Source organism: Pinus tabuliformis, chromosome J (assembly GCF_031772625.1).
Source record: "Pinus tabuliformis cultivar Carrire ecotype Pingquan chromosome J, CPIR1, whole genome shotgun sequence".
In the NCBI taxonomy this organism is placed as follows: Eukaryota; Viridiplantae; Streptophyta; class Pinopsida; order Pinales; family Pinaceae; genus Pinus; species Pinus tabuliformis.
In genome coordinates, this window is record NC_142295.1 from 979,764,713 (window position 1) to 979,789,674 (window position 24,962).

A 24,962-nucleotide genomic window follows, 5' to 3' on the forward strand; every position below is an offset into this window, starting at 1 on the left:
TCTAATTCATTCCTTGTTGCCCGTTCAGATTCAATGTACAACGCATAATCGGAATTGGGAAAACCAACAACGCCGGCGGGCGCCCCTGGTAAACAATTCCCATCGACAATCTAGTTCATGCCTCACTGCCCGACAGGTGGAAATGGACACCTTTATCCCACCTCACTCCACGACGTGACAGGTGGAAATGGACACCTTTATCCCACCTCACTCCACGACGTGACAGAAAATACTTTAACTGCGATTAACATACTTTCAACCCGTATTCATATTTTAACTCGTCTTGTGTCAGCCTTATATATCTACTCATTCTGTGCCTCTAAGTGCATGAACATGGTACTGTACTCTTACCAGAAATTTGGAGGTAGCTCTCTTAGGCGTTAATGCCATTATGTTACTCTGCAGTTCTACTCACGGGCTGAATTCCCTCTTTGGACTTCAACCACAATCAAAATTGAATTTGCGCAGATCTGTTCAGCGGACCCAAATGTACGCTACTGGTAATGGTGATGGTCAGTTGTTTCATCACGATGTACACCACATATGCGAAAGGACGCTGTCTGCAGTTGATTTTCATAACTCCTTATCGAATGGCAGTCTAAGGAGGCTGGGGTTAAGGTCTGGTACTTTGGAACTCTGTAGAAAGCTCTGTATAGAAAATTTTGTGAGCAATGTTGTATTGGATGAGGTTCTCAAAGATGAATTTGAGGATTCTAGGATTCTGATACTCAAATGTCAATTGGGCTTCAAAGCAATGGTGACCCACAGGAGGAATTTCGAGGGAAAAACATGGCAGCAATTGGAGTCCATGCAGGTGAAGGGTCTTTTCTCTCCGGAAGGAGGAATGATGATTTGATGAGTGACGGGATATTTGAAGGCACTGGAGTGGCTTTGGCGTGCGATAGGGTTGATCTTGAGACTAAAACTTCGACAGGTTCCGTTAATGGAGGATTTGGAGGTGAAGATGGAGGTGGAGTTGGGTACGGAGGCGGAGGAGACGGGTCTGGATCAGATTCCAATAACACAGACGCATACTATAAGAAAATGCTGCGGGCAGATCCTGACAACCCACTTCTGTTAACGAATTATGCGAGGTTCCTGCAGGAGGTTAGTATTGAGGAATCTGAACTGAACTGCGTTTATGCTGTTTATAACTAATTATCTTAGTGTTGTTGACTGCATATCATATATCTCTTAATACATATTAAAAACACTCAATTTATAAAATGTATATTCTTACATCACAATTTTTAATCTGGAGGCTTTGTGTGTATTTAGGTCCAGCATGATGTGGAAAAAGCTGAGGAATATTATGGGAGGGCCATACTAGCCAGTCCGGGTGATGGGGATGCCCTCTCTAATTATGCCAATATTATATGGGACGTTCATAAAGATGCACCTCGTGCACAAACTTACTTTGATCAAGCTGTTGAGGCTGCTCCGGATGACTGGTGAGTATCTTTCCTATCTCCTGACTGGTTTTATGCTCTCTCTTTGCCTTGTTACTTTCATTGCTTTGATCCTACTTAGACATTGACGTTGAGATGATGCCTGCTATTTCCAGTCATTCTAGTCCAAGTCTAGGGATGATGCCTAGATAGGATCTGGTGGGTTGTCATTATGATGATTCTAGAACTTACAAATCATCTCAACTCGGGTAAAAAAGGAGGAAAACTTATCTCAAGTGGCCATAAAAGTGGATAGATTCAGGGATTTTAATATATGCAACCATTTAACTGATGTTATCTCACTGTTGGCTCTATTCTGCAGCAATGTTCTTGCATCCTATGCTCATTTCCTATGGGAAGCAAAAGATGATGAAGAGGATCCGACATCGGGTAGCTACCAGATGGCATCAGAGGGTTAGTGGCAGTCAACAGAGACTAAACTTGCTAGACCACTATGATGTATATATAAAAATAAGAAATTAAGTTTTAATTTTAAGTAATAGGTTATACTGTAATCAAAGCACTAATATCTAGTTTCATGTATTTTCCAATTGGACAAAGCACTAATATCTAGTTTCATGTATTTTCCAATTGGGAATGATTGTTATTATCCCCACCCAAGTTCAATTCTCATAAGTAATATTTTGAGCTTTTTTGTAATAGCTTCAAGCCTTGGTGTTGAGTTTGAGTAGTCTCATATTCCTCATATGGAATATAATGATATTTCTCATAGAAAAGGAAATAAAAAAACCCAAAAAATAAAAATAAAAAAAGATTCTAGTTTCATGTATTTGATTAAGATTAAATACTATTAAAAAACATGACTCCATCCAAAGTGACCCTTTTGAAAGTAACTACTAATTACAAAGGATATTAGATTTCTTGCAAATACCATTTAGGTTTTAATCTTTAATATCTAGATTCATGTCTTTGTCAATTGGTTTTGTCTCCAAGGGTTGGGGGGAATGATTGTTATACTCCCCACCTAGGTTTAATTCTAGAAAATGACATGATGAACTGTGTTGTGATGGCTTGGAACCTTAGTGTTGAATTTGTGAAATCCCTCAAAAAAATTTCATATTGAATATAAAGAAATTTCTAATAGAAAATAAAAAGAAAAAATAGAGAAAAACTAATTTCATGTAACAATCCAAGATTAAAAAATAGTAAAAGTGAAAATCTATCATTCATAAACTGGTAATAAATCATTTAAATGACACAATTTTATTTCAATAAAAAAATATCATTTTTTTTTTATAAATAAGAACAACATATTTCATTGAGTGAAACAAGATTACATAAGGAACAACAACATATAGTCTACCAAGGCCATAGGAGGCCATTTATTACACCTCAGAATACATAAGTAACAACAACAACAACCTCCATTATGGGCAACAACAACTAAAAAAATTACAAACAGTGGATACATCAAAATTATAACCACCAAAATTATAATCACGACCATCATCAACCAAAAGCACCAACACGTAGAGAACAAAACCATGAAACACATAGATGGCCATGGTAGACAGCCTTAAAGCAAATGAAGACCTCCAACAAACACCAGTAACAGTTGAAGCATACACCATCCCACAAATACACAGAACCAATCAAATACCTCGCCAACCAAAAGGGAGTAAGAGTCGTAAACGAGACATCAGAGAGAAATTCATCCGTGACCAGACAATAGACAAAGAGAAGGTCGTGAAAACTATAACGTCTTTACCAAAATTCCATTTACATAATTGTCCAAAGAACACACCCAAAAGATGCAATATCGTACCCATACCTCAGAAAATGATATAGTAGCAGAGGAACCGAAGATGTCATCATTTAATATGATGACATAGGAATCCAAGGGTTCGAAGAGATTAAAAATGGAGTTCCAGTATGGTCTCCTCGAGGGTTTGTGAGCTCCCCAAAACCCGAATCAAAAACCAAAGCTTTCTCCACCCGACATGCATCCATTTCATTGACCTTAAATCTCACATTTATGAGAATTCTCTTAATATCCTCCAAACCCAAGAAGATGTTGTAGTTATGAACATGATTGTCTTTAAGAACTAAGTGAAACAGAGAGTCCAACTACAACTACATAGATTCATAATTCAAGACAAACAATCGTTTTTTTCCTCATTTTACTATGATTTGGGATCTGTAACGAAATAACATCAACGACCTCCGAGTATGAGAAATAAGGACGTTCCTCAAGATCCTTGGATTTCAGAGGTAGAATATCCCTGCACACTTCTAAGGGTACAACATTAAATAAAGAAACAATTGAGTCCCCTGTGAATTGATGACTATGTCTAACTCCCTGTTGACCAAAACTGCCCTAACGACTTACCATTCATTGTCAGAGAGCCATGACTTCCAACATCAAGAGACAAAATAGACAACCTGCTGAAGAACCTCTTTGATCAAAAGAAACCAAAGGGAGAACCACTAACTTTTTAAGACGAGACTAAAGCACAATAATATCATCCCCTAAAAACATAATAGAGGATGTAACACAAAAAGCGACCAGTGATGGACACACCCAGGAATACAAGACCAACCCCGGTTACCAAATTGCAAGGACTAAGTTTGTGATGATACCCAAGTTCCCCAGACTTGACACTAGGACTCTCGCAACATAGGCTAAGACTTCAAAACCAACACAATCAAGGATGAAGATTGAAGACTATGACCTCTAACCACCAATGTTAGATACCATAACAGTAAATACAAGGGATAATTATTGTTCCATTCTATGAACCGAACATGTACCCATTGAAGCAGAAAAGACCAAGACTTGTAACCATAATGAAAAATGACCAGAATACCAGCGGTCGTAAACCAACATAGGAGAAGGGTATAAGATACCTAAGAATTCCAACTCTGAAAGATGTGAATTTGATAGAATTGCCACCAATTCAAAAATTGCCCCTTGTGGTATAGAGTGCAAGAAGAGAATGAAATACATGGGAACATTACATAAACCACCATGGATAAAATAATAGTAGGAAAAATCCATAACGTTCAAAAATCAACACCGCAATCAACATAGTTGTAACAACCTCGGATCAAAATTTCATGTAATAAAGGAAAAATAAGACCAACATCATGGGACACATATTCCAAGTTGAATGTTGGGAAAAACATCCTAGTGTGTGTGTTCATTTGGTTTATCATGGCTAGGAGAAATTTTCAAAGGCAATAGCAAATGCGTTGGAAAGGCAAAAAGGCATCATTGGCCTTTATTTTATGAAAATAAAGGAAAATAGGAGAAAAGGGAGGTGAAAAGTCACACGTTGCATGTGAGGAGGAAATTTAAGAAAAATAATGGAAATTGAAGAAAATAGAGGCCTCAATGATAAAAAGTCTTATGAGGATCAATTGACAGTTTTTGTTGGTTTACGAAATATACCTAAGGGAAAATTAATAGTAAATATGAAAAGAAAAATAAACGAAAACAACATGAAACCAAAGCAAGCAATTAGACTAAAAATTTGCATCCAAAATTAAACCGTGTACTCATTTTATTAAAGGAAAGAGGTGTACAACAAGGTGCTGGAATGAATGCACCTGGGCTTGCTCTAGGCAATCTAGCAAAGCCCCGAAAAGATATGTGAAACACCCTCCTCTAATCTGCTGCTACGCTGCCCAAGTGTTATGTTCTAGATGCCTAGAAATGTGTTGTTTCCTAAAAGGATATGCTGTCAGGGCCCTCTCCAATGATAAGAAAATTCCAGGAATTTAATCTCGGCCTCAAGAAACCCAAAATAACCCATGAAGGGTTTGGCCAAAGCTTGACCCTGGAAATTCGACCCTCTTTGGCTTTAGTGGTTGTGCTACTAGAAAAATCAACCCACCTGAAGATTATGCTACTAAATTCTCCAAAAATGCATGTAATCCCTGTTAGAAGGCTCCCCAGGCCTTCCCTCCAAGATTCCTCCACAAACTCCACTCACTCAACCTCCCAGAGTGTCTCTACCCAAGACTACGCAGTCCCTGTGTTGTTGTAGCATGCTCCTGCTGTGGTAAGGACTTAGTGTTGTTGGTATGATTCGGGGCTAAGTAAACTCCCTCCTTGGGCTGAAACTCGAACTCCACCAAAGCAAGCGCTGGGATCTCCGCTTGGAAACACCCAGTGTGCTGAACAACACATGTAGAATTGGCTCACTGCTCAAGCGTGCTATGTCAAAAGACAAATTCTGAAAATGATAGATGATGAGCAAAATGAGAGCCCATCCTTCCTTTTTTCAAGTTTCCTCTAATATTTCCCATGTGAGCCCACATTGAATTCTTCTCACTAATTTCTCTCCAATGGGAGCCTACTCTCCACGTGGGCCAAAATTCCCTTGTGGTGGTTCCCACACTCCACAAAAGCCGCAACCTTTCCATCAAAATCTAATGTTGGGGTGCCTCTTATGCCAAAAATCGAATGTGGGTCCCCTAAGCCCACTTCTCCTAAGTGTAACCATGTAATAAGACAAAATTGAGCAAAATTGGTATTTACTTAGTAAAATAATAAGTAGGAATATCACAATCCTCCCCGCCAAAATGTTGCTTGTCCTCAAGCAACTGCGATGAAGGATGTTGTAGTATCTGCTCCCACTCCCAAGTGGCATCATCATCTGACAGATTCCTCCATCGAATCAAAAACTCCCTGTTGACCCTGTTACGCAGATGTCTCTCCCTAGTGTCCAAAATGGCCTTCAGCTCTAGCACCAAATGTCCCTCATTGTCCATAGGGGGTAGCTCTATAGATGTTGTAACATGCTGTCCCAATGCATTTTTCAAGCAAGACACATGAAAAATGTTGTGCACCCAGCTCCTCGAGGATAGCTCCAGCTCATATTTTACCTCCCCCACCCTCCGAGGGACATGATAAGGCCCACAGAAGTGGGGTTTGAGCTTCTCAACCCCCCTCTGTTTGAGTGTAGACTGTCGGTACGGTTAGAGCCTCAAAAACACCGCTTGTAGTGTTTAGCTTGTGGAAGCCTAGTTTTGGGATTTCAAATATTGCAGTCATTGTTGATCAGTGTGGAAGATGGTCTCCTTTCCTATAAAATAGTGCTTCCACTTCTTTTCAGCTTGAACAAGAGCACAGAGTTTCGTTTTCATATGTAGGATATCTCAAAAGTTTACCATGAAACATTTCATAATGATAACGTATTGGCTTACCTTTTTTTATGAAGATCTCTCCCATAGCATATCCACTTGCATCTGTTTCCACTTAAAAGTACTTTGACAAATTGGGCAATGTGAGAGTTGGTGCTTAACTAATCCCTTGTTTCAATGCTTCAAAATCCTTTTGTTGATTATTTCCCCACTAGAAATGATTGGTGTTGACTATTACAAGATATTTTACTTCCTTTGTTCTACTTTGATATCCCACTCTGTTACACTTCTTAGTAACATATATGCGACATAACGGAATTGGTGAATGGTATGTTCAACATCATTATGAGGATTGTTGGGGAATTTATATAGATGAAATGCATGAATGACCACTCAAAGGTCCTTCTTTAAACTTAAAGGTTGTTTTCCAGGTATCAATTTTCTCAATTGGCACCTATTATGTAGGGTCGCCATTTCTTAAGTGCATGTAATATTGCCAACATTTCCTTCTCATAAATAGCTTTGTGTAAATACTTTCCTTTGATTAGATGACTTTCGAAAGCAATGGGTCTTTCTTCTTGCATTAAAACAACACCAATTCCATTTCCTGAGGCATCACATTCCACAATGAAGGTTTTTGTGAAGTTCAACGTAGCTAACACCAGTGCTTGGTACATTACCTCTTTAAGATGTTTAAAGGCTTTTGTTGCTTCTGGAGTCCATGAGAATGCGTCTTTCTTCAATAATGTTGTCAGAGGTGCTGCTATTCGTCCATAATTCTTAACAAACTTGCGATAATACCCTGTCAACCCAAGAAATCCTCGCAGATGCTTTATGGATGTGGGAATTTTCCATTTCTTAATGGATTTAATTTTGCTAGGGTCTACCTTCACACCTTCATGAGATAAAATATTACCCGGATATTCCACCTCTTGTACTCCAATAGTTTGAGCACCTTGTCAACATGTTGAACATGATCCTTCCAAGACTTGTTGTAGATTAGTATATCATAAAAAAATACTAACACAAATTTTCTAAGGAAGGGTTTGAAAATAGAATTCATCAAACCTTGAAATGTAGAAGGTGCATTGGTAAGGCAAAAAGGCATGACCAAAAATTCATAATGACTCATGAGTTCTAAATGTTGTTTTTGTAATGTCTTGAGTCTTGTAATAACCCTTCCAAACCTTATATTAAAAACTGATTTGATAAACTTTATACTAAAAATAATTATGAATAAAACCTTGTTATAAATATAAAGTTTAAACTTATAAATATATATATATAAATATTAAACATCATGATATTAAAGTTTATATTAAAAGGGGATATAAAATATCAAACCTTACGTAAAGAGGAAACGCAAGCATGCCATATGAGTAAAGTACAATATCTGATTCTGAAATGCATGCGGAGGCGTGTCAGGAGGAAGAAGAGCGGTGGCCGTAAGCAGGAGGGTGGCCACCGCCAAGCCTGCCATTATAAAATCACTAATCTGAACCGATCACAGGGGGAAAAAAGAGACGGAGAAAGGAAGGCAGGAGCTGAAATTAGGAGTTCAGACCAGAGGACTAAGAATTACCAGTGGAAGAGCTTTAACCGGCCTGAGGTTCTGGGCACGGGGGCAGTAAGCTTCTGCGAGTAGCTTACTGGGTTGAGCAGCCATCTGCTCAATCTGGCTGGGAGGAATTGGTTTCCCGGAAATTGGATCAAATTAGCCACAACATTAGCAACGACACCAGTTCAGTAGCAGAATCAACTGCAGTTAAGGTAAGTACAAATTTAAAATCTTTAGTTTTCCTGTAATTCAGTTCTGGTTATTGTAAATGGTCATTACAGATGGTATCAGAGCCTTGTTCAAACCCTTTCGACCTTACCGGCCCTACGCATTATGTAACTCTGCTGAATTTTATCTGTCAAATTTTCTGTTGGAATGCTTAGGTTCAACCGATATCCTTAGATAGGTAATCCTTCCTAAAATGACCCCTGTGCTATTCTTGATCCTCAGAACTTGTTTACTTATGCCTCCCCTCTTTTCAATGTACCCAACCATGATCATAGATAGATCTCTAGCATGGTGTTTCTTTACTGATCACTCGGAACTTACAATTTTAAGTCCAGTAAAGAAAAGACATTGAGATCCGAAATCATAGCTCCTCAGGCGTATTGCTAGCAGCACACAATGCTGATCTTTTCAGCCGTTACAATTAGAGATGGTGCTAGAAAAATTGAATGCCGACTGGCTTGATGATGCCTCTTCCGTAGCATTTCGTGCTTTGCTTTGCACAGCATACTAAGTGACTTCTCGAGTTGTGACAGGCAGACACACTAAAGGAACATGCGTGGCTCTATTTGGAGATGATGCAGTTGAACATAAATTACGAACTTTTCTGGACTTAGATCTGTCTCCCTGAAAATTCTCAACAGAAATTCATAGCCAGATTTATCTGAGATTGTGACATTTTGCATGACAACTATGTATGCAGCCTTTCTGATGTCTGCAGGTAGAATTGTTGTACTTATGTCATATACAAAAAAAAAAATAAAAAAATAAAATAAAATAAAACATTGAATCGTCTTTTCGCTTCTACTTTAGTTTCTTCATGCCCAAACCGAGCTAAAACTACCAATATTTGCCCTCTTAATATTGCGTTCAAGTGACTCTCACCTGGAATAGGCTCCCAGCCCAGTTTTGCAGCTGCAAACTGAAGAAGATTGATAGTAAACAATAAAATCAGCAGTTGACTGAGGGATAGCATTACCAACTACGCTAGAAACTTTATAAGCGATATCAATTAAGCACGATAGCACGAAATAGTTAAGCTTGTTTCTGTAAACATCCATCAGAGAAAGTAAAGCTGATACTTCAATTGAGAAGATAAATAAGTCCAAAAAAATAAAAAATTGCTGCAACAACAGAAAACAGAGTATTATCGGCAATAGTATATACAGCTGAAACACATTTTTTTTTTAGGAAGGCTTAACGCCATTATTGCACTGATTACAAAATGCATTACCCACTGCAACTTGCGTTGGGTATTGTGGTAAGCAAAACATTTCATCTCCACAATTCCAAAATCGAAGGAAAGAAAATATATATAATGCTCTATGCATAGTATTAAAGTATCAAGTTAACGTCCAACTGCCAAGCCAAGCATAGAGCCACGAGGGAATATAATGAAGCACCACGAATTCTACAGGGAAAGGCACCCAGACGTCAACAGAACAAATGATCTGCGTGTAATTCGAATCTCTATCCACAAGGACATAGGCTCTGGCCTTTTGCCGACACGCCAATCACCTCCGTTTACCTCCATGGAAATTTGAGTACCGACAATGAGTGTGCAGGCGTGTTGTTGTGGAGACGCGCTACCAAACGATCGATCGTGGAGTCCTAGCAAGACTTAATTATATTATTTATCAGTAAATTATATCTGAAATAAATTGTTAATAATCGACATGAATATTATTATATATTCAGGAAGTGTATATAAATATTGCGCGAATAGAAGATAAATAATGAGTATAGGAAAGTCAAGTAACGATATAATGAATATAGGGAGGAATTATTTAGAGTGATGAATAATAAGAAATGTTTAAAAGATAAAAATATGATAAATGTAGTAAAGTATTTTTGATATGATAGGACTTGTAAGGGTATAGATAGAAGCGAATATAAGTAGTTATATATGGTATAAATGGTGTGCAATAGTAAAGTGCATAGAAGTATAAAGAGTGATGTATAAAATATATATAAAATGAAAGATAAATATATAGAGATAAAAGTAAATGAGAACATACAAATAAAGGAAAGAGAATATAAGAATAAAAGGAATATGGAGACAGGAATAATAAAAAATAAAAATAAAAGAAATTAGATGATAAAAAAATTAAATAGGAAAAAGAATAAAATAAGTAAAGAAAAAAAGAAAAAAAGAAAAAAAAAAGAAAATAGAAAAATAGGGGAAATAAAAAGAGAATATTAAATAAAATGGAATAATGATAGATATATAATAGAAAAATGAAGTAGTAAGAACATAAGTAAAAGAAAATTTAGTCATCATAAATTAATAAATAAAAGTTTCTTTAAGGATTTATTAAGGACGAACAAATTTTATTAGTTTATTAATGCCTAGGAATAAAAGCACACATATATTAAAATATTGTGGAAAACCCTACATTTTAAGCGTGATCAAGCTTTAGTTGTTCATTTACTGTGACAATTCCCGGGAGCAGGCCAAATCAATGCTTTCGACCTGAAGAAAGCCCCTTAGCTGCTGGCAATCTCCGCTTCTCAGGTTCGATTGCCCAACCGATGATAAGATAGAACCGGAACCATGAGCTTTACAAAATTTGTGGCTCTTAACAAAGTTCCGCTCAGATGTACGTATCATTTTCAGCTTTCGTTGCTCTTTAAGAACTTCAGCAGTGAATGTTAAACCGCTTACAAGTTTTGAAAATAAAATTTATTGCAAGGAAATGGATCATTTATGCCAGTCCCAATCAATGCCTATTTATTAACCTAGAGAAGAGAACATACAAAGATCTAGGGACAGAGAGCAGATAAGCAATGCTTCTGTATGCCAAGTCCAGACTCATATTTGCAATTTGTGTTTTCTTCTTCTTTCTTAATATTGAAAGTAAACAATTATTATTACATAATGTAATAATGATACTTTAGATTTTAATGTAAATACTGATTTTATTTTGCATAGGCCTTTTAAGTTAGAACATAATAGAACAGTACAGTGAACCGCATAATACTAAATGGTCCAATGGGTTTTGAAAGCCATGGCACATCTCAATGATCTTACTAATAAGGATCGTTGGAGGCTACAGAGGGGTTACACTCAAGCATCTGTCAAATACTTATAACAGAAGATGAACCTGAATGAATTTATTAGTAACTTAAGTTTTTCTACAATTGATTCTCTCACTATTTTCTATGTATAAAGGACAATATATTTAGAATGAAAAGCGGCTAGTTTGCTTCCTATCAAATTGTGTCAAGGAGCCTAAAGCCTGGTAATTTTCTCAATCACCCAGAGCTTGCTCCATTTCATTCTTTATTTCTTGAATTTTTACTCCTTATTTCTCCACTGGCCAACCCCAAGAATGTGACTGAGTTGAGAGAACTTTATAAAATATTAGTTCATACTCTGAAACTGCGGATTACCTGGTTGATCCTGCCAGTAGTTCTATTCATGTTTCATTCAATTAAATTTGACGGTACTAAGACTGGATAAAATTGGATTTAGCAAGAAGAAATAAACTGATACAATTATATATATGCTCTAATCCCTTAAGGGTACAAACACTAATGGAATAACCCTTTGGTGCGTGACACTTGAATAAATTGGGTTACATTTTCTTGATGACAAATATAATTCATCTTATAGTATGTCAATAGCATGGTCATAAAATATTCGTAGTTACAACTTGCATGCATCTAGATGGTACTATGAAATGGGTCTTAGGTTGAATGACATTTAGCTCAGTATATATATATATCAACCTATTCAAATGGGATGATAAGTATGACTTGTGTTATGGGCTAAAAATGATCAGTGATGAAGGTACGATCTCAAGGTTCTGTTATCTGTTTGACAGACAGATTTTTACACACATATAAATCTGCTCTTGAGTCTTAAAGTATGCTGTCAGAAGGTTCAACTTGCAGTTTTATAGCTTCAAACTCTAGTCTAGGATTTAGGTATGAAAACAGTGTATCTAGACTTCTAGTTCTTAGGGCAGATCTGGAATAGGGTGAGCTTCTGTGATTTCCAGATTTGTAAAGAAGAAATAAAATGAGTCTCCTGGGACTGTTAAGTACATCAGTGTTGAATGTGAATAAAAGGATTTCGTTACTTTAGAATTATAAATGTGTATGAATCCTCTATAAATCCTATTACAGTCAAAAAGCGTTTTGCATCAACCATTAAAGTATCGAAATCATAAACCAGGACATGTCTATGGTAAATTTTACGGCTAAAGGTTAATCTAAAATGGAAACAAAACAACCCTTCTTTTATGGATTTAACCCATATCCAAGTAATATATTCGGGATATAGATATATATGACCCCCTTAAATGTAATAGTCAGATTGAGGTATGACAGGTATGTTACCGATGTGCATTGTAAACGAGACATCTAACATTTTCATTTTGTAGATGTTATTAGGTAAATAAACCTTAGATGTCTTACCTTTGGAGCTAATAACCATACTTCTGCATTATTCATATTAGGATAGAATACCCTGCATTAGGACAAGGAGGTCGCGAGACCACCCTCCTTGACCTCGGTACCAGTAAGATCCGCCTAGCGGGTATAAATAGCAAAACTATACCCGTTTAGGAATGTGATGTTGCAAAAGAAAATTGTGTGTTAAAATTCGGTTATCCACCTCAAAATTTGACGGAATTTTATTATGTGTGTTCAGGAACCATTACAATGGTAAGGACGTATGAGCGACGACGACGTGACCAGGCAGCATCATCACCATTAATGCCGCCACCGTCGCCATCATCATCCCCATCACCTTCATCACCACCAAGACCACCGTCAACATCAAACGCTCCAACGCCAGAGTTGACTGTGATAATGAACTCTTTGGAAGCCTTATTGGAGACATTAAAGGAATCAACTAAGGCTAAAAACAAAGAGGAATTTCAGCATGTAGCCACCAGTTCAGCGGAACCAAATAATTTGGAGCCCAGAAGATCGAGAGAAGACATCTCTAGAGAGCTTCAGAAAATTAGACTCCCAGAATTTTTGGGAGGTTGAGCTGGTGAACTCGCTGAGGCATGGTTGGAGGGGATGAACCGGTGCTTTAGGTTAAGAGAATATTCGCCTTCAGCAAAAATAAAAATTGCCGTGTTTCAACTAAAGGAAAGTGCCTTGATTTGGTGGGGAAATCTGGAAAAGCAGCTGCACCTTACATCGGATAATGTTCCTTGGGATCTGTTTGAGGAAAGGTTCCGCGCGAAGTATTTACCCCCATACTTTCAACAACAGCAAGCCAGAGCCTTTCATACACTAATTCAGGGAAGTAAAACGGTGGAAGAGTACGAAATCAGGTTTATGGAGCTGGTAAAATACATTCACTACTTAGATTCTGATGAACGTCAAGCTGAACGCTTCATATTTGGGTTAAATCCTCGCATTAGAGCCTTGGCAAGCATGTGGAAACCGTCATCAGTAGCCGAGGCGGTTGAGTGTGGTCGTTATGCAGAAGAGCACCTTGGAATCAGAAAGGAGATAGGGCTAGCAGAACCTTTACAATCAGGATTTCCTGGAAAGACTCCTCGAAACTTTATCAACGGAGGTAGCTCAAGGCCACCTTACGATAACAGGTCTACCTCTAGAAATATTGTAACAAGAGCTCCCATGGCAGTAAACACTATAGCCTCGGAATCATCGAACGCTAGGTCATGGTCATCTCAAGGGACTGCCAGCAGAGGTAGAAATTCGAGAGAAATCAGCATGAGAGGACGAAGCTCGTCCTCTAGAAATTCACGTCCTGAGTCAAGAGGATCAATGTCGCTAAATTGTTGGGGATGTGGGGGACCGCATTTTCAACGGGATTGCCCTGAAGCTTCGTCGAATATGTCGCATAGGACTGGAGAGGGACCAATATCAAACAATCAAGATAATCATAGAATTCATGCAGTAATCAGCAACGACCAAGCAGCACATCAACCTACTATAGCGGGATCTTCAGGTATGGATCAAGGGAATCATAACGGTCGAACCGTTACGTATGCTAGAACGTAGAGTTCGACAGTTGAGGAACCGCCTGGTGGACCAAGTTAAGGTCCAATGGGACAAGTATAGCCCTGGATCAGCGACTTGGGAAGATACAAAGGACATATGCCAAAGATACCCTAATTTATGTCCATTTTGAAGAACCTTACACTATGTTTAGTATATATTTACTTCACTACAATCAGAGACTCAGAAACATTTTGAATGATTATGGATAAACATGAAACTTTATGGCATAATATATGTTTAAATTTCTGCTGGTACATGGATACCAAAATGATATATGTGGTTCGTTTTACTAAATTATAGTTGTCAAAGTAAGGTTAAAGGCCGTTAAATGATTTTACTTCTGATAGAAATTGAAACAATATAAATCTGTTTTATTTATGCATGTCAAAGATGAGCAACTGGAATGGAAGATAGGAAGTGAATACATCCTAAATAAAAGTCAAAATACATGCATAGAATATGACAAAATATGTTATGCTGTAGTATCATATGTAAATAATACATAAGTTATTTTGAATATGCTAATGCACATTTTACAAATGCATGGGTAAGTGTATGATTGCAGATAAACTATGATTGCAGATAAATGATTCAATTTCCAAGATGACCACGTGATGACAGAACCTCAGAACAATTAAAGCTCAAAGTGATTCTATGATAAGATATTAGCCCAAATTTTACTTGGGGGGGGTGGAGGTGTTACCCACCATTTATCCTTCGAACCCTGGAGTCATGGGAGGGCTGTGCGAGTCACGCTCCCCTAGACGTGTGATGATGACTGCCGGATGCCTACTGAGAATCAGGTCGGTATAACCGACGCTGTCACCTTAGAGTTATGAATGGATTGCTCAGTAAAACTGACGCCACGGCATACTCCAGTAGAGGACGGATAGGATGGGAGCGGAAGAGATTAGGAAGGATAGGATGATTTTAGAATAGCTGGGGAACCTGAGTAAGAATTATCCATTTAAAATCATAAACCTAAAACGCTAATTTTATAATCTCCTGACATTAAAACAAAATTTTGAAATCTAACTTCGGGACGAAGTTTTTGAAGGGGGAGTGTATGTAATAACCCTTCCAAACCTTATATTAAAAACTGATTTGATAAACTTTATACTAAAAATAATTATGAATAAAACCTTGTTATAAATATAAAGTTTAAACTTATAAATATATATATATATATATATATATATATATATATATATATATATTAAACATCATGATATTAAAGTTTATATTAAAAGGGGATATAAAATATCAAACCTTACGTAAAGAGGAAACGCAAGCATGACATATGAGTAAAGTACAATATCTGATTCTGAAATGCATGCGGAGGCGTGTCAGGAGGAAGAAGAGCGGTGGCCGTAAGCAGGAGGGTGGCCACCGCCAAGCCTGCCATTATAAAATCACTAATCTGAACCGATCACAAGGGGAAAAAAGAGACGGAGAAAGGAAGGCAGGAGCTGAAATTAGGAGTTTAGACCAGAGGACTAAGAATTACCAGTGGAAGAGCTTTAACCGGCCTGAGGTTCTGGCAGGGGGGCAGTAAGCTTCTGCGAGTAGCTTACTGGGTTTGAGCAGCCATCTGCTCAATCTGGCTGGGAGGAATTGGTTTCTCGGAAATTGGATCAAATTAGCCACAACATCAGCAACGACACCAGTTTAGTAGCAGAATCAACTGCAGTTAAGGTAAGTACAAATTTAAAATCTTTAGTTTTCCTGTAATTCAGTTCTGGTTATTGTAAATGGTCATTACAAGTCTTCATTCTGATTTGATGATATCCTGAACGAAGATCCAACTTGGTGAAGTAAATTGATTCATGCAATTCATCCAATAATTCATCAATGACAGAAATGGGAAATTTATTTTTAATAGTGAGCTTGTTTAGCTCCCTATAATTCGGACACATGTGCTATGACCCATCATTCTTGTGCACCAATACTATTGGAGCAGAGAAAGAACTTTGATTAGGTTGAATTATACCAGCCCCTAGCATTTCTGCAACCATATGTTCAATTTCACTCTTTTGGGCATAGGGATATCTGTAAGGCCTGATATTTGGAGGAACACTTCCTAGAATCAAATGAATAGCATGATCATGATAATGAATAGGTGGGAAACCTTTGGAAGTCTCAAATACCTTGGAATGATTGTCTAAGACTTTTTGGAGATTTGGAGAAATAGATGATTTTGATGTGGGAACCTCTAGCGAACATAATTATGTAATTACGCCTTGTTGTTCTTTATTTAGAAGCTTTGTCATTCCGTCAGAGCTTATTATCTTTCCCAGTTTCCCTACGATACCCTTGAATTCAACTTCTTTTCATTTCAAAGAAAATTTCATGAAATTTTTTGGAAAATTTAAAGCTATTTTACCCAAGGATTGTAGCCATTGGACTCCTAGTACAACATTAGGACCCCCCATTGGAATGGAAAGCATTGAACTATTCAATATGTATTGTCCCATGGATAGCTTGATATTATGGCACTTTCCAGAGAAATTTATGGTTCCTCCACTTGAAACCATTACTTGACACTCTGGTGCCGGATATAGGAAGAAATTCAATTCTTTGGCTATCTTACAATGAATAAAATTATGGGTACTACCCGAATCAATCAACACTATTACCTTTTTTCTTCTTGATATGTCCTTCTATATTGATAGTTTGAGGAGTGGTAATTTTGGCCAATGTATTACAAGATATGGTTGGATTCATTTCTTCTTTCTCTAGGGTTTGTTCTTGGTGTATATCCTCTTCTTTTGACGTTTCTTATTCATTTTCTTCCTCCTCTTCACAATCTATGTAAAATAATTTATTCTTAGCACACTTATGAACTTTAATGTATTTGTTATCACAACTGTAACAAAGCCCTTTTACTCTTTTTTCTTCCAATTGTTGTGGTGCCAACCTTGTAGGTTGTGGAAGGCTAGAGGAAACAACACTTCCATCTTTATAGTTGTGAGTGGTAGGCTTCCTTGTTGCCATAATTTTGCTTTCCATTTTTCTTGCCAACCTAAATGCCTTCTCTAATGAATCAGGTTCCCAAAGGCGAACCTCATGTTGGATGCTATCCTTTAAAGTCCCTATGCACACATCAATCCTATGCTCCTCTGGAATATCTTTTACCCTTATATTCAATTTTTGGAAGTCCTTAATGTGCTCCATCATTGAACCCTTTTGTTTGAGATTTATCAATTGGCTAAAAAAAGTGTTGTTTTTTGTATCCTCATAATGTGCTATCATTTCTTTCGTAAAAATTGCCCAAGTGAAAATTTGTTTACGAGATCAAAGCCATCGATACCATACAAACTGATTTGGTTCTAAATATAAAGTTGCAATGTGTACCTTTTGTGCATTTTGCACATTATGGAGATCAAAAAATTGTTCCATTTGCAGTATCCATGTTACGGGATCCTTGCCATGAAACTTCCTCATATCGATCTTTGGAACGTGGTGGGTCTTTATTCCAACGTTAGAGGCTATGAAATCATGATTAACATTTCTTTTGTTCTCATCATGAGTTTTCTCTACTACCTTTTTGCCATTAGGAAGTCTTTCTTGTAGCAACTTTGTCAAACCTTCCTTCAAACCTTCCATTCCTTTCTTCAAATCTTCAATGTTCCTATTCTTTGAATCATGATTAACATTTATTTGTTTTCATTCTGAGTTTTCTCTACTACCTTTTCGCCATTAGGAAGCCTTTATTGTAGCAACTTTGTTAAACCTTCCTTCCAACCTTCCATGTCCTTTTTCCAATCTTCAATGTTGTATTTCATACCATCCATCTTAGCTTCTGTTAGCTACCTATACCAATAGGTTTCATATTTCATGATTGGCAAAGAAAGTTCCAAATATGCTCTGCTTTGGTGATGCAAAGATCCCATATTTTCAAGGAAAGACAACATGTGTATATAGCTTGATGTTGACTCAATTTTGATGGATGTTCCAACAGCCTAATCTGGATCATGCCATGTTTCAATTTTCTGTTGTAGAATAGAGAAAGAAGTCTGTCCAAACTGTTTAATCTTGGCAGACCAGTAGTTAGGTAGAGAATTAAGGTTCCCAACTGCTTAATCTGGGACCTTGGAAGCAATAAGGGTAGCCTTAGATAGAAAATCAAAAGAAAAAGCCAAAAGAAAGAAAAGGCACATAAGGGTCTGCAAGTCTAAGTGCACCCTCCATGAAGAAACAAAAAATGCTAGGCAAGTAGATGGGTAGGCAGATGGGGTTGCAGAAATATCATTTCTTTCAATTGAGTGTTTGGTAACCTTTTATAAAGGAACATCAGTGGATAGAGAAGGTCCTCTTCTCCATCATTTTGCAGCAAAACAAAGGAGCATGTCTAACTTCCTGTTTTCCCCCTCCCTCACATTCATTACTAACATCCCTATACCAGTTGTGTTCATGAAAGAGTTCAAGGTCTTATGTTGGTTCTTGTTTCTTTAAAAGCCACATTTCTTGTGTAAAATTCTTTTCATTTTGATCTACTTCCGAAGCTAAGTTGTTTTCATATAAACTTAGTGTTATCCCTTCTCATTCACCTCTTCCACTCATATTAACCCCTAACTTCTTATTATCTAAATCCCCTATGTTCCCCTTTTTCCTACTATTATAAACACTATGGTGTATAAACCCCAAGCATTCTATAAATATCCCTTCCCCCTTGGCATTATAGCCATATGTTCACAGTCAGGGATTAAATTGACATCTGGTCAGTTTAAGAACCCAAACCCTACCCCTCTTTCCCCTTCAGAAATCATTTAGACCATTTACCCCTTCATTTGCAAAAGAACCTTGTAAAGAACCCCATTTCCACCCCTAACCCGCTTTATTGGCAAAAATACATCAAAACCCACTTTTCGGCTTTATCCAAAGTTTGGCGCAAATGCGCATATTTTCATAAAAATACATTGGAAAACCCATATTATCCGCCGAAGTCCTAAGTCCCGCCGGGCACACATTTCAAAGACAAATATTATTTTATTCCCGGCCCCCTTCCGTATCGTCCTGGCGCCTTAGCGATCCGTCGACCGTCGGATCTGGCTCTTTTCATCGGACGGCCCACATGCATATCGGGTCGGGCCCGACGTTCGTAAGATAGCACCTGAGAAACTGTCAGAGGGTGACGTTAGGCCTCTGCCACGCGTCGCCCCCACAATTTCTCGGGTCGCCCTCTGACAAAACAACTTCCGTATCGAGGGCGGTCCGAGAAAATCCACTTACCGCTTCTGGTTTTGTGTGAACCCGCCATGCCAACGTCATTACCACGTCAGGCCCACGTCATTGCTACATCACCGCCGCGTCAGCGCCCCGTCCGCCACTGCTCTGACCTGCCCGCCACCTCACCATCCCCGTGGACCACTCTCATGCCGCCACGTCACTCGATGACGTCATGCTGACGTCATCCGACCTTGACCCCACCTGATGACGTCATGCTGACGTCATCCAAAAAAGGTGCCAAAATCCCAAAAGTCCATATTTTTGTCGAAAAACGCGGTTTTTCTCACTTTTTGCAAAAACAAGAACTATTCTGCTCTGCATGCAAATTACGTTCATTCGTTGCCAACCTGCAGAAATCGACCCAGAGACTGCCGGCGCTTCCATCCCACCTGCACTTGTAGCCATTGCTGACAGTTTACCAGGTATTTATCCACAACATTCCTCTGCGCCTGGTTTTATCCTTCATTGTCCAAAAATAGCTTAAAAGAGTAAGAAAACACTGAATTTACCAGTAAATCCCCGGTGGTTGGCCTTCATTTTCAACCGTTGAATCGAAATTCACCTGCAGAGCCTTGTTTGTCCGAGTTTTCACCAAACCTGCAGTCTGTCCGCGCATTCGTGGACTTAGACCCCGAAACTATAATAATTCACCGTGGAGACACTTGAATCAGTCCTGATATTAGTTCTATCAGTCCTCTGTGCAGTATTTCAATTGCTGCTATTACAATTTACCCTCTGTTCCTTTGCAATCTACCTCTCTGCTTTAAAGATACCCCTCTGTGCTGCTCTGTTCAGTAAAACCACTTCACATACAAATCAGAGGCCTTATTAGCCATGGAAACACCAATAGCATTGAATATTCAGCCTTTGAATGCCCCACAGAGAGAGTTAGAATGGAAAGCTCTAGGGGACAAAGATTATCAGATGATAGACTCATTTCCAATGAATGCTAAATTTAATATCCATATGCTGAATGAGTTGAAGGCTCAACACCTTAGTGGAGCTGATATATTAGGAATTTGGGACTCCAATTTGCCTATTTTTAACCTTCCTCAAGTCAATTCTCTTCCAGACTTGATCCATAGATGCTGTGAATGCTATGATCCATGTCAGAGAGCTGTTGTCAGTCCCACAGGCTCAGTTTTGTTCCATATAACTCCTGAGGCCATAAATGAGATGCTGCACTTTCACACTGCAAGACCTTTAACTCCTCTCTCTATGTTAGACCTATTAAAGAAGGGGCGCAGCCTGTCCAGTGCCCAGATCATCAAAATCAATCAGTTATTCATACAGCCAAGCTCTGAGGCTGTGAGGACCCCTCCTATAGGATATCCATATCTTAATGACTTGGGCAAAATGCTTGTAGATTTGATCAGCTATGTCTTGGGCTACAAGGGAATTGAGGATGTTGATGACACAATTATGGCCATGCTGTCCATATTTTCTCCTGGAAAACCTCCTGCTGTGCACTATGACTATGCTACATACATTGCAGACAAGATTCATGAGCAACTAATGAATCTAGAAAGGGAGAAGGTGTTTAGATACACCAGATACATATATCATCTGTTCATATTTTATCAGCCTGATAGTTTCCCTATTCCTCTCAAGAAACTTGATGCCCAGGGAAATCCAAGGTCAGTTGTGTTTTGGACCTCAGTTTTTCATCACACCTCTTGCTCACCATACACATACTGTGAATTCATAGACCTTTTCATTCATCCTGCTTTGACCTTGCTATATGGTGTTCCTCCTCCAAGATTGACCGATGAAATGCAAAGAATTCTCCATCTCTCTAAGACCTACAGCATTGGTGATTGGTACTTTTACCAACACCACACAGTAATCAGAGTTTATGGCTGTGAGCTGGACCCTTACAGGCTGCCAAGATATGTCCCCATGAGACTATTTGCCTTGGAATACTTCAGGCAGTTTGGAAATGCAGACCAAATCCATTTCCATAGTAAGAACAAGAAAGTGCAATTGAAGGTCAGGAACCAACTAGGCCCTTTTCTTTACAACATAAGGGAGGAGGGATGGAAGGAAGCAGATGGCATGCTAGAGGCCCTCCGATTAGAAACTAGTTTCAAATGGATACCTTATGACCCTAATCATTTCATTTCTCTCAGAAGGATAAAACATAAATTGGGTGGCTATGCTCACATTAAATTGCCTCATATTGAGAAATATGCCAATCTACTAACTTGGAAAGAGGGCACCCTAGAAGAGCCGATCACTAGAGAGCAAATGCTACAAAGAGAAGCAAAAAATATTGAGAAGGAGGCTGACTTGGAAACTTGTGGACAGGTTTCCTCTTCACATCAAAGGCAACTAGGAGCAGCTGCCTCATCTTCCACAGCACATCAGCAAGCAGCCATAACTAGTCATCAAGCCTCCAGTAAAGGCAAAGAGAAACAGATGGAGCCAGAACAGCTAGCTCCCACAGAAGAGCAACAACAGCAGGAAGTACAACGGCAAAAGGAACAGCAACAAGAGGAGCAGCAAGAACAAACATTGGAGGCCCCAATATCCATAGGGCAGCAAGCACAGGACACTCTGCCTCCTAGGCAGGAGACTACAGTGGAGGCCTCGGTCCTCCAAACTCCACAAAATGAGGACAGAAATCGGAAGAGGGACAGAGAGACTCCCCTCACAACATCCACAAATCAAGGAGAGAAAAGGCACAGAATGAATCCCCTCTCCGAGGAAGAAATGCCTATAGGGCAATCTTTGGGCATGGGCCCACCAAGCATGGAAGCATCTGCAAGTTCCTTCCAGCAGGAACAAGAGAGGACAATTGGAGGAGAAGTCAGCTCCTCAAGCCACCAAAGGGGAGCTGAAGCAGGGATCAAACAACAGTTTATTGAGATTAAGAAGAGGAATGAGCCAATAAAAATACAGCTCTACAATCATTTGTTAAAGATGGCTCCCACTAACCAACAGAGACTAATGTCTGCATATGATGTCCAGGAGGGCAAAATGATCATGAGCCACTTTATGCCAACCATGTTGCAGCCACAGTCAGCTGCAGACTACTTAAGGACCAATCTTGAGGTCCTTGCAAAAGACATCCACCCAATGGATCAAATTGAATTGCATAAGCAAACGGGTGAGATGGTATATGCCACCCTGGCAGATAAAACATTGGTAAATTACAGGCTGGAAAATAGCCTAAACAACACAGCAGCCCAACTTGAGTTGGAGAAAGCTTCCTCCCAGGCGAAGGACAACCGAATCAAAGCTTTAGAGGATATCATCATAGAACTTGGGCATGATCCCAAGGACATCAAGGCTGTACAAGCGCTGTTGAAACTAAGGGATGCAGACATGGCAGCATTAAGAAAAATGGTTAAAATCCCAGCAACTCTTCATGCTCAAACAGAAGAGGTTGCCCAGCTAAGGCATGACCAAGATGCAGCTGCTATGCTGGTATCGTTATACAAACAGCTGATCCAGACACAGGAGAAATTGGGAGAATCAGAGGCAGCACTGCAGGCAGCCCTACAACAGAGGGAAGTAGGCCAAACATCACAGCCCCCTCCACAAATAATCAACCTTGAGGAAACTCCTCAGACTACTGCTCCTCCTACAGAACAACCAGGACAGACAGCACCATCTACCTCAGCACCAGCACCAACAACAGAGCAGGCTCAAAGCCTGGACATGCAGAAGCTGAAGAATGAAATTCAGGCCTTAGAAGCCCAAATGGCAGAGCTAAATGAAGCCAGGGAGAATTTAGTCAAGCTAAATGAAAAATATGATAAATCAAAACAAAATGTAGCTGAGAAAGGAAGAGAGATAAAGGCTCTCAAAGAGAAGATAAAGGAGCTGGAGAAAGAGCTCACCCTGGACAAAGTGGTGGCTGAGCTCAAAACAGTCTTGTGGGCCAACATTGGCCAATCCATCACTGATCAATGGCAATACATTGAGACTATTCATGAGCAGATAGAGCTCATAGGGAAAGCACATAGGGAAATCCAGAGAGCAAGGGCATCTCTAGGCAATATGCCTGAGGTTGCCAATAGAATGATTAATGTGCTTAATAACAGAACAAGTGTTCAGCTGGCAGCAATGGGAATTCCAAACAGAACTGAGACCATTTTGCTGATAAAGAGGGTCCTGACACTAAGAAGCCTGGTACAAACACTGGAAAGAAGAAGCCAGGACATGCAGACAGAGGTTAATAAGTTTATGGACAAATTTGTAGCATTACAAGGCAGAGGTCTTCCTGGCTTACTGAACAGCGCAGGGAGGCTACTTTCACATGAAAATTATGCTAAGAGGGTCAATACATTTGCCACAAATCAGATCACTGAAAGACCCAGTACTTCAGAAGAAACAGGGCCAGCATCAGGACAAAGTCTCTACGACAGAGTAGAGAACTTATTTTTCATTATGAATGAGATCAAACATTTGTTTGAAGTGCCTCCAAACTTCTACAAATATACAGAGGCAGATGAGACCCTAGATGCAATCTTAAGACATCAACTGCCCACACAGGAATGGTGGACCAAGATGATACAGATGATATTATAGACAAGAGCCATTCAGCAAATTTTTTCATCATAAAAATAAGTTATCATGAACAGGAAAAAGTTGATGTATTCAATATATTGGAGAAGGATGAGCTGAGCCAACTCAGCAAACCTATCTCGGTCACCAAGGCAGCGCTGACAGTTACAGATGACAGGGCCGAGAAACCTACAGGATGAAAAGGACATAAAGACACATCATTCAGCATTTATAACAGAACGTTCAGCCGACTCAGTGGCCTCCAAAGGTCAAAAATACTTCTGACAGAATTAAAGAGCATTCATTTTGTATTTATAGCAGTAATAACTTCCTTATCTGCTATTCTGTAAAGTTGGTAAACGTATTTATTTCTCAAGTGACTCAGTGGTTCAGATATTTTGTGTAACCGATTGTATATATTCCCCTTCGCATAAGCTTGCAGGGGTTGTTGTTGATTATCTCTTCTAGAGAACTTATGCTGTAAATTTTCAGAGTATTAATACAAAAGCTGATGGAATTTCCAAAGTTTCGTGTGGTCTGAAGCGTTGTGTATGATTGCTGAGTACTACAGGATTCCTGCGTGTTTTCATGGCTCAATAAGTTTCTTTCACCTGTTCCTTATGTTTGTTGTTTTCTTCATAATCCATTCATGTTCTGTTTCACAGTTTTATAGCAAAGAAAAAGAATAGTTTCAGGACTTATCTCATAGAATACCCTGAACTCAATCTGAGCTATTATGTATGTTTTCCTCAGTTATAGTTATAAGAGTGTAATTCTTAATTGCTGCACCTTCACACTATATCTTTCACAGTGATTATTGTTTCAGGAATTCAAGTTTGCTCCTATGCAATATATCTCTTTCTCACACCCCAGCTTAGTGGAAAATTCTT

At 38.9% G+C, this 24,962-nt stretch overlaps 1 protein-coding gene and 1 pseudogene across 1 annotated transcript; one reads left to right on the plus strand and one right to left on the minus strand.

Moving 5' to 3' along the window:
• Positions 1–717: 717 nt before the first annotated feature.
• On the plus strand, positions 718–1,874 carry LOC149230124 (uncharacterized). The gene is made up of 3 exons (XM_089375996.1): positions 718–1,107; positions 1,279–1,451; positions 1,771–1,874. Exons 1-3 carry the CDS (start codon positions 733–735, stop codon positions 1,865–1,867), a joined length of 645 nt encoding a protein of 214 aa, XP_089232122.1. The 5' UTR covers positions 718–732; the 3' UTR covers positions 1,868–1,874.
• A 3,759-nt stretch (positions 1,875–5,633) lies between these two features.
• LOC149230125 (aminopeptidase M1-like) lies at positions 5,634–9,401 on the minus strand (annotated as a pseudogene).
• Between the last annotated feature and the right edge of the window lie 15,561 nt (positions 9,402–24,962).

Bases quoted from the DNA above. Each gene is read 5' to 3' on its own strand.
- LOC149230124 (XM_089375996.1), top strand. From the start codon at position 733: ATGTCAATTGGGCTTCAAAGCAATGGTGACCCACAGGAGGAATTTCGA. The intron at 1,108-1,278 runs GTTAGTATTGAG...GTGTGTATTTAG, and splicing joins ATGCGAGGTTCCTGCAGGAG to GTCCAGCATGATGTGGAAAA. The intron at 1,452-1,770 runs GTGAGTATCTTT...TCTATTCTGCAG, and splicing joins GAGGCTGCTCCGGATGACTG to CAATGTTCTTGCATCCTATG.